Below are 10,871 nucleotides of genomic sequence, written 5' to 3'. Positions count from 1 at the left end.
ATGCCCAAGATCCCGAGGAGAAGAGAATGGAAGAGAAAGGATTGAGGCATGGCCATCCCCCCAGGGGGTGGTTTCTCATTTTCTGTCTCTCTATCTCTCTGTCTTTCCAGAGCATGCAGGTGCCCTATAGCAAAAATCTCTCAAAAAAAAAAAAAAAAAAACCTTCCAGGAAATGTAGGGGATACGGTCACTATCTTGATGTGGGCGATGGTTTCAGTGGTATGAATATCCGTCAATGATTTGTGTACTTTGTGTGTAGTGTATTAGTTATGTCAGTTACATGGTGATTGGCCTTTGAATTCCATCTCTGTATTTATTAGCCCTATAACCATGAGCATGTAACTATCTCTGACCCTCAGTTTTCTTGTCAGAAAATGGGAATGGTATTACTTCATGGGGGTGCGTGAAGATTACCAAGATATTGAAAACCCCTAGTATAAATCCTGGCATTCATTCAAAGCAATCAATAGGCAGCCATGGCGGCAGCAGTAGTGCAATCTCCACCATGCCGAAGCCATAGGGAAGGCCCCAGTTTGCATCCTTAGGTCTTCCAAACACTCTGGGGGCCTACATGCACCTGCGATCCCAACTGACTGAGGCTGAGGGCAGGATTGAGTCATAACTATCCTGTTGGGAATGCATGTTCCCCAGAAGAAAAAAAAGTTGATAATCCACTGGTTAATTTAACACATTTCTCTCCTTGTTTTTCTCCTTACTTCCTCTTTGCCCTCCTTTTCTTTTTTTCTCTTCTTTACCCCATCCGTCATAGTTTTCCCCACATATCTGTAGGGATATTTTTATCATATTGCCCCAGTCCCTGAAAGTTCAAGGATCTTCCAATAATGCAAATCTACACCTGTTAACATATAAATGTCAATACGGACAGATGGCAGGTTGGCTGTGAGTGCTCCCATGCATTGTATACATCTCTGATTTATTTAGTCTCTCAGAAATTCCACAGTGCAGCATTGAACACGTGCCCCTGTTCTGAACCTAATCCAACTCATAAAAGTCTTCATAAGAATGGTATGTGTTTCCCAGAATGTCCCAGGGGTGGGCTTTTTATAGAATCTGATTACACCACCTTCATTCAAGCACAAGTATGCTGTTTTCTAAAAATTCCACAAAGTAGCTTACTAAGTATGGCATCTTGGAATGATTGCTAACTCTGCTGGAAATAAAAATTTATATACAAATAATAACATATTCACCTGGCGGTGATCTTTATTAAAATCTAGGAGAACATATGCCAAGTTCAACCTAAATCCAATAAACATACACGTTCAAGGCAGTTGTTACTATTTGTTATTACCAGAAGACACATGTGCTCACCAGAGAGAGAGGCAGAGACAGAGAGGGAGAGGGAGTGTGAGAGAGCACCCCCTAATGGGATGAGGACACATTGCAATTTCTTCTCCACATCTCTCTCCTACTGGGATTTTGAAGATGCATGAGCACAGGCCTGACATGCTTTCAGAGACTCTGGGACTGAGACTCGGAGCTGGGTTGGCCATGTTGGCTACTGTTCCCTTAACCACAGGGCACCAGCCCTTAGGCAGGTATTTTGGAATCTACTAAATCAGGGATTAAATCCTGACTCTCCCACTATATCTCTGGGGGACGCTAAGGGATCATTCCCCCAGGAGGCTCTGGGGAAGTCCCCTAACATTCACAAAGAACATAATCGAACTTATCAGGCTGTGGTAAGAATTAAATGGCATAACTATTTACAGGCTAAAAATGCTTTTCAGCTGCTAAAGAGTGCAGGATATAGACCTGCTTTACACACTCCCACTAGCATGCCCTGGCCCTGCTGGAGAGAGACTAGGCCCACTTTAAATCTGGGGCCCTGTGTCCATTGGCCCCTTTTCAAAATGTCTGCACTCCGTGGGAGACAATGAAAGGCTTGAACACATACACATAGAGAGGGCAATTGCAGATACCAGAGCCTCCTGGGGACTGGGACAAGCTTGGGAAAACCAAACAGACACAAAAATGCATGTAAACAAGGTAGGTAGGTTATGGAACACTATCTTGCAACAGAGGTTGAAGAGGGCATTGCCAATCATATATATATATATGTATATATATCATATATTTACACACACACACACACACATATATACAAACACTAGTAGAATCAAAAGTGAAGGTGCACAACAAAATTAATGTTTTTTTTTCCAGACAATAGATCAATTTTTATTGAGCCTTTTAGTTTACACTGTGAAACAAAAGGAAAAACAGATCCCAACCAGAGTTTTACATAGCTGTAGTAAAATATATTAGACTTTAGCGATTTATAAGGGATTACACTTTTCAAAAGTTGAGATAAGTTATGAACAAATTCTAACTCCTTGAATTTTCCAGTTGAGTCTTCCCTTACAATAGTAACAAGCTCTAATTTGTTACATAAATTTCTTCAAGGCCAAGTTTTATTTTTGTTGATGTCCTTAGATCTAAAGAGCTGGTATTTCAATCAATATCCACTAATTCCACTTCAAAAAATAGTTTTGCATTTGGTGGAATTTTGGCTTTAGGCTGTCCTTTCTTTCCATAAGCCCATTCTTGTTCAATCTCCAGACGAGCCTTTCCTCCTTTACTCATAGTCAAGAGTGCTTCATCCCATTCTCTAACTTTGCCTGCTCCAACCTTAAAACTTAAAGGCGTGGCACCTTTTTTCTTCTTTGAACTTGTTTGAATATTAGGATCAAAAACAGTCCCATTTTGAAGGGACCAGCAGTTAGCGTAATGGCTATGTCACTGGACTCCCACATAGTCGACTGCGGTTCGAGTCCCAGATCTGGTGCCTTAAACTCACGCTGGGTGTGTGTGCGTGTGCGAGCATACCCAAGATCCCGAGAGGAGAATGGAGGAGAAGGGATTGCGGTGTGGCCATCCCCCCTGGGGGGTGATTTCTCGCTTTCTGCCTGTCTCTCTGGCTTTCTGGTGAGCACACGTGCCCTATAGCAAAAACCTCCCCCCCCCAAAAAAAAAAAAAACAGTCCCGTCTTGTCATGTTCCTGTACACTCGCAGTGAACAACATCTCCTTTTTGGGGAAAGTTGGTTTTATCTCCTTTTTTACGAATAGATTTTCTGTATTTTGGTGGACCCTCATGCTGAGTCTTTTCAGATTTGGTTTCCTTGGGTTTATCTTCATTAAGCTTCACATTTTTCACTTGTTCAGATACTTTACTTATACTTTCAGTACCCTTGATATGCTTGCTTTCAAAAAGATGGTTATACGCTGTAACCAAATGGTCCTTGTTAGCTGTCTTGGTGACATTTTTAATGTTTCCAAGTAATTTATGTTCTGCAAGAAGTGAATCTGAACCATGTTCCTGCATAAACTTGATAACGTTATTCTCGGGCAACTGTTCACCGCGCAGTTGCTCCATGGTCCATGCCCACTGCGGTGCACCGGCTGCCATCTTCCCCTGCTGCCCAATGTTCTTTTTTTTAAGAAGAATTATTTTATTTACTTATTATTATTTTTCAATTTGACCAGAGAGAGACAGAGAGAGTGAGAGAAAGAGGGAGAGTAAGAAGGCAAGTCGGCAGATCCAGGACTTGAACCACAGTTAGCCATGTGGGAATCCAGCATCTTAACCCTCATGCCACCTGCCAGTCCTCCATAATTAATGTTCTTTGTGGAAGGTGATGAATATAATAATATCCTTGACTAGATTATCACACACTGCATGCATGTTTTGAAAAACCATATTGTGCCTCAGAAAGATGTACAACAATTAAATGTAAATGAAAAATTATAAAATAAGTAAACATAAGAACTGAAAAAGAAAAGTGAAAAAAAAATATGCTTTCAGTGTTCTCTGCTATACTGAAAGCATTTCCCAAGAAGTCATGCCTGTGTGACATCAAGAGCAGCTGAAAAAAGAAAGTCCTCAGCCAGGCCCCACCTGGCACCTGTAATAGAAGCAAGTCCAGGTGGCCACAGGAAGATCCAGCAACCCCGTACAGACCAAGAAGCCTGGTAAGGAAACACCAAACCTACACTTCAGGTTAAGCCTCTCCTTCGGATTTGCTTTCTCCTTCCATCTCAGGACAAACTGTAGAGTTCTTAATGTTTCTATGTTTGCAGCAGTGGGACCCTCTACTCCCCATCCCAATGGGTAAACCAGATTGACCACGGATAGATAAAAAGACTCTACAAATACTTAATACCATGCAAATACCCTCCAGGAAGTGTATACTTCTTCCCCACAGTGCCTATTCTTTTCATACTACCTGGCAGGCGATACTGGAATCTATGATGACGTGGAATCAAGGCTTGTTCTGACGGTTCATTGCTCAAGTATCATCAAATCCGGGCTCTCCCACAAAATCCCAGGATGACACGGTGGATGTCACCTCCCATTCAGGAAACTAAGTTTCCTCATATGATACAATGGGATAAATAAGGCTACATACCCCCACAGGCTATGGAGAGAGTTAAATGGCTCCATAAATAAAGCCCTTAGCACTATGCTTCACAGGCACCTGGCGTGCAGTAAAACCTGTGGCTGTTACTGCCCTCATGATTATTTTTGCTCCACATGCTTTCCTATAGCCTGATAAATCTGGAGTCAAGGGAAGGATCTCCAAGAGGGTGGCGGCCATCTTGATACCTCTGCCTTTAGAGGGAAGTGGCAGGTTGCAGAATTTGACTTACCTCATTGGATATGTACATTCCACCCCTGGCTCCCTGTCATAGATCTCCACTGAGAAGATCTTTTTTTTTTTTTACACAAATTTACAAATGTAATAGGAAAAAAATGGAAGGAAAAAGAAAAAAAAATGTATTATTGAAAATAGGTGCTGGAAAAAAAAAAAGGCTTCATTGAATGCCTGGAGGCATTTAAGAACCAACATAATCAAATACGACGTCTCTGCTTGAGATCAGTGTTTGCAATGGTCCATGGGCCAGGTCGCTGGGTATGGGGCCAGAGAATACCACCAGGTACCTTAAAGAGTTTCCTGTGGTGTCTGAACCACTTTCACGTTTCACATTGCACATTCTAGTAAAACTCAGAGCCATGCACTTTTCTGAGTTCCCTGCTTGGCTGAAAATCAAATAGAATGCTACTGCTCAATGCCCAGCTGAATGACAGGGGAAAGTCACGTAAACTTACCAAAACTTGCCACTTGCCTCTCTTTCCGTTTCTGTATCTGATAACTGGGGATAGAAATGTGACCCTTGTTGTAAGGTTTCTCTGAGAGTGAGACCCTACATAGGAAAAAGTTCTGTGGCTTCACAAAATCTGTTTTTACCATGATTTACCCAATACTTTGTTTTAGCCATTATTATTTTCAGAAAGGATAAGACTTCTTAAGACAACTCATATGATAAAAATCTATTTCTCAGAACCCACTTGATGAGACTAAGAGTAATGGAACCAAAATTTAGAAGGAGCAATATGAATTTCAAAAACTACCCTGAATTATCTAAACTTTTGTTATTTGACTGATGCATAAATAAAACAAAAATGTGTGTGTGTACTAGAGAGAAAAAGAATTTCTCATAAGAAGTACATGTTTGAACTAAAATCCTACATAAAGGCAATTCTAGAAATCAAATGGCAACTCGATGATATTCAGTTCTATTTCTAGTTTCTTGGCCTGGTAACATTTTCTCAAGTCTTTTTTACTTACTAAGAATCAAAATAAAGAAATATGAAAGTAAATAGATAATTAAATCAACAAAGTTCTTTCACTCATTAACTTTTCTTCCAAAGATGCGTTACAGTAAATTATTCTTGATGACAGTCCCAATCCTAGAAATATTCATTCATTCATTCAACAATTTTCTGACTTAAACATCTAACTGAGAGGTCTAACATAGTACACACACCTTTACTAATCTGGCCCTATTTGACCCCTGCCATCCTCTCTCTGAGTCTCAGGGTTTATCTGCTCCAAATAACAAGTTAATTCACCAAATGTTCCAAGTCTTGTTTTTACCCACATGCTTCTCTTACTTTGCATACATAATAAATCCTTACAAATCAGTAGATTCTCAACTATGAACTCTTCAAAAGAAAATCATTTGCATGATTCAAATAGAGGTGAAGGCTTGATTCAGAAGATATGGCTCAGGGACCAGCTGAACCAAGAACCTTTCCTAGTCGAAGCAGGTTGGAGTTACACAGGTGGAGACATGGCTGTGGCACATGGTTCCTAGTGCCATTTGACTCCTGAACTGGTCTTCCTCTGTAACTCCTGTGAAACTCATGGTTGAAATGGCCAGAGGATTGTTTTTTCATGCCTCCTGCTTGGGATCGTTAACAATCCCATCCCCATAACTGTCCCCACAATGTGCTTTAGAGAACCTGCCAAGCCTCCTTATGGTGATGTCTTCACAGGGCCTCTCTGGGTCTTTACAGGGAGAGAAGGGGGCGATCATCAGACTCCTGGGTTTTTTTTTTTTAATTTTTTTCTTCTTCTTACATATAAAGGCATTTATTTCCATCATGGACTCTCCACCCTCATAACTTCATCTAAACCTAAGCTCCCAACAATGTCACTTCCAAATGCCATTTCACTGGGGAGCAAGAATTCAACACATGAATTTTAGTGGGGACTTGAACATTCGATTTGTAGCACAGATTGCTCATAGCAGTTTATCCAGAATTTAAAATAGCCCAACTTGGGGCTAGCCCCATACTCCAATGTGGTTAAGCACTGCATTCAGGAATCCAGGTCCCATTTGGTTGACCAGTGCTTGAATTTAGGCCCTGGGGACTTGAAAAACATGGCATGGGGACCAACAGTTAGCATAATGGCTGTGTCACTGTACTCCCATGTAGTCAACCGCAGTTCGCATCCCGGACCCGGTGGCTTAAACTCATGCCTAGCGCATATGCGTGCGTGCCCAAGATCCCGAGATGAGAACGGAGGAGAAGGGATTGCAGCGTGGCCATCCCCCGTGGGGGGTGATTTCTCACTTTCTGTCTCTCTGTCTCTGTCTATCTGGTGAGCACACGCGTCCTATAGCAAAAACCTCTTCAAAATAAATAAATAAATAAATAAACCATGGCATGTACATGTATGTGTGCCCATGATCCTAAAGGATGGAAAATTGAGGGAAAAGGATTGTGGTACTACCAGGCCCCATTGAGTCAGGGAGGGATTCTCTCTTTTTCTTGCATCCTCTGACAAAAAAGAAACAAACAAACAAACAAAAAAAACAGCCCGTAATGGATACAGTGAAATTCTACATACAAAGGCATACTACTTAACAATAAAAAGATTAAAAATAACTGGTATAAAAATAAGAGTGCTTTTCAAAAATGTATCAAAGTGAAAGAAGCCAGACATACTGTATGATTCCTTTTGTGTATTAACTTTTAAAATTGGAAAATTTTGTTACGTTTTAAATTATGTTAAGTTTTAAAATAGTAAAAGCAAATCTACAATAGTAGAAATCTGGCTAATGATTTCTTTGGAATATAGGATTATGGATGAAAAGGAAAGCAGATGAGGAAAGTTTGGGCAAGATGAACATATTTTATATCTGTAGAGGCTTGGGATAGCAGAGGTATGTGAATTTGTTATACCTGGTTGATCTGTGTGATCACAACTGTGTGTTTCACTGTTCATCAATTACACCTAAACAACAACAAGCCTAAGTACATAATCAGGAAGCAGTTCAGTGATCTGAAGGTCATCAGCCCTCAGATGAATCAAAGTGATGGCATTTCTTCACACATTGCTTCTCTCTTATTTTTAGCTGAAGAGCTGAACAAGGAAGTGGGCCCATGTGTAGAATAACAAAATGCAGAGGGCCACAATGTCGTGCCAGGGAGGGAAAAAGTGTGGGGAACGAAGCCCCTTCAGAAGCTAATAGCATCATTCTGGAAGCCCTGGGGAATGAGACTAGAATTGGGGCCCATCGAGAGGCACTCTTGCTGGCTTTGACCAGTGAACTCAATTTGCAGCCAAGTTCACAGGTTGCTGAAGACAGTTCAGATCCCTCGTTGATTGTACAGTCTCCTCTGTCTTTGGATGGCCTACGACAAAGGCATACTGAAAGTTCATGAGAGTGTGGCAACCCTGCCCCTTTGCCAACCAATCTTAAAGGAGACAAATCAACCCACAAAATCTTATAGAGCCCACAATAGGCTTTAGGGTACGGATAGTGGACGATTTAGATGGTGCTCATGCCCGGGACGATTTATTTGGCAATAATCATGCACCATAAGAAAAAATGCAGTGATGTTTTCACACATTAGTTATAAGACAAACTTTCCCAAAATGACATGGCTCGTTAACTAAGGATATTTCTCAGTAGATTTGTTATATAAAAAAGGCACTGTGTCTACTATGCTAATCAACTATGTTGTACTAAGACTCCACGTAGATTAATTAAATGCATTACTTACCAAAAAGAATGTGATGTATATCAACTCCCATCCCTGCCAAACACACACACACACACACACACACACACACACACACACGGACTTATAAAAGAAAGACAGTGTCTATTATCAAAAGTCTCCCAGAGCCAAATGTTTTCTTAGTTCTCAACTATGTGATTTTAAACAGGACTGAATGAAATGATTGCTTCACAGCTGAGTCCAACATTTCTGCAAATGATAGCACAGTGACACACTGTATAGCTGAGCCTATAAGCACCTGAGGTGTCTGGAACTAGGGTGAATGTTTGCTTTAGGTTTTAGTTTCACCTTGGAATTGTAAAAATGAGGCTGGCACCCGGCCATCCAGTCTGACAAAGAAAAACAACAAAACTGAGCATCCTAAATGAAGTCTTGGTGCATGTCCTCCAACTACTAGAATCTAGGGCAAATGCTAAAGACGGGAGCATCAAATCTGTAAGAGGAGCAAGACCAAAGGTCACTAATCAGAACCTGATTCCCCACCTCCAACCCCGCTCACAAAGCTGACCATGTAGATGGATCACTGAGGGTCAACTGGTCAACAACAGCGTCCCCTTGGAGCTAAGCCACTGCACAGTGCTGGGAAGGGCAGACCTCCAGGTTCTATGGACCTCTTGTCACTTCCTAGTCACACAACTGACAAATTAGTTTATCTCCCCAATGCTCAGGTTCCCAATGGTAAATGAGGATGGTTGTGAGAGTTGTGAGTCATGAGAAGCAAAGGTGCACAGGGCTGCCAGGAACACCGTGCTATCAAGTTGTTAGTGTCTGCTGTCCCCTTCATCTTAGCTCCCCCATCTGTCCAGTGACCTGGATGTGCTCTAGAAGATTGCCCGGCTCTAGCTCCCTGGTAGCATTTGACCACACACTGTGCCCTTCCCCACAGGCTACCAACTCCCCTCTCTTGCCTGCTCCCAATCTTGCACCAGTGTTTACAAGAGTCTACTTCTCAGAGAAGAAATGTGATTGCAGCCAGGACATAGTAGGCATCAGTTACCTATTGCAGGAAGCAGTATGAGTCGTGTGTGTGTGTTTTTTAATTTTATTTATTCATTTTTGACTAGAGAGGGACAGAGTGACAGAGAGAGAGAGAGAGAGAGAGAGAGAAGGAAAGTGAGAAAGTAAGCTGCCAGGTCTGGAACTCAAACCGCAGTTGGCCATGTGGGAGTCCAACACTCTTAACCACCATGCCACCTACCAGACCCCACAGTGTGAGTTGTGTTTAAGAGCAAGACAGAATTACATTCATTTACCAGCTTTGTCACTTATCGAGTGACTTAGTGTGCTCTGGCCCGTGGGGTGAAGGGACATGGAACCCCAAGTGGAAGCAAACGAATGGATTGAGAAAGAACACACAGAGACGTGTAAGTAGAGAAAGCAGGGATCAGGCGGACCAGGCATCTTTGACTGAGAACACTGTGGCACTGAGCCACTCCAAGGTTTGTTCTTTCATGCTGAGATGGGTGAAGAGAAACCAGGTTGGGCTGTGGAGCCTTGTGGGTCCCACAGTTCTTGCATCTCATAGCTCTGAACAAGTTTCCCCTGGCCTTCTCTGACTGGCACTCTGCAGTATAACAGCAGTATGTCTCTGTTAGGGCTTTCCCTTGCTCTGCAGCAACAGTCTCCTCTACTACAAAAGTCAGAGTGCCTAGTCTAGGTCTGGCCAGTCCCTACATTTGGAAAGAGCATCTGAAATCTTCAGGTTCCCCTTTGGTAACATGGGGATAATAGCAACTCCAGCATCAGGAGATTGTTAGAAGGATTACATATGGTAATTTTTAAACATTGCATAAATGATTAAAAAGTAAATAATACTGATAATATTGCCCAAAGAAGTGAGTTTTCACTGATTCAGAACAGAAATAAGGACATAGGTATTGTAGACAGACTAAATATCACAATGGAAGGGATGACAGGTGACGTGATGGAGTGGAGCTAAAGTGAACTGGATTTGAATCCAATTCTGTCTCTTTCTGGCCATGTGATCTTCAATATTCTTCTGTGCTCAGTATCTCCATCTGCAAACTTGGTACCATAATACATACCGTAAGCATCAGCAGGCATTGAGTGCTGGCATATAGGAGGCATAAAGTCTATGGAAACTACCATTATTAGTCTCAGGGAAGTACTACAGTCATGTTGTCAGTCCATGAACAAGTCCATTCTCTGTTGCTCAATAATGGAATACCTGAAACTGAGTAACTTATAAGAATAAACATTTTCATATGTCACAGGTTTCGAGGTAAAATGTCAAGGGGACAGCACAATGATCTTGTTGATGGGATGCCACGACGGAGCCAGTGGAAAGAGCTTAAGCAGAGCTACATGTGTCTGTGTCCTGTGTGTGTCTTCTCTAGTCCCATTGTGTCTCCTTATAAGCCCACCAGGAATCATTCATGGGGCCCTACCTGATACCTAATCACCTCTCAAAAGCCCTACTTTTCAGCATCACAATCACAGCATCTCCTCTAAGT

General features: G+C 41.9%; 1 protein-coding gene across 1 annotated transcript; it reads right to left on the bottom strand.

The window, feature by feature from the left end:
- Positions 1–2,472: 2,472 nt before the first annotated feature.
- On the bottom strand, positions 2,473–3,429 carry LOC102494117 (peptidyl-prolyl cis-trans isomerase FKBP3). The gene is made up of 2 exons (XM_006140708.1): positions 3,018–3,429; positions 2,473–2,732 (listed from the first exon to the last, which is right to left on the bottom strand). Exons 1-2 carry the CDS (start codon positions 3,427–3,429, stop codon positions 2,473–2,475), a joined length of 672 nt encoding a protein of 223 aa, XP_006140770.1.
- Between the last annotated feature and the right edge of the window lie 7,442 nt (positions 3,430–10,871).

Source organism: Tupaia chinensis, unplaced genomic scaffold (assembly GCF_000334495.1).
Source record: "Tupaia chinensis unplaced genomic scaffold, TupChi_1.0 Scaffold000042_1, whole genome shotgun sequence".
Lineage (NCBI taxonomy): Eukaryota > Metazoa > Chordata > Mammalia > Scandentia > Tupaiidae > Tupaia > Tupaia belangeri.
Note: the sequence above shows the minus strand (reverse complement) of the source record. Positions and strands in the feature narration are given on the sequence as shown.

What these genes read in the sequence shown, in the direction of transcription:
- LOC102494117 (XM_006140708.1), bottom strand. Translation starts at nt 3,429, where the DNA reads ATGGCAGCCGGTGCACCGCAGTGGGCATGGACCATGGAGCAACTGCGC. An exon ending in TCACTGCGAGTGTACAGGAA is followed by an intron (nt 2,733 to 3,017) that starts CATGACAAGACG and finishes CTAACTGCTGGT; the next exon opens with CCCTTCAAAATGGGACTGTT.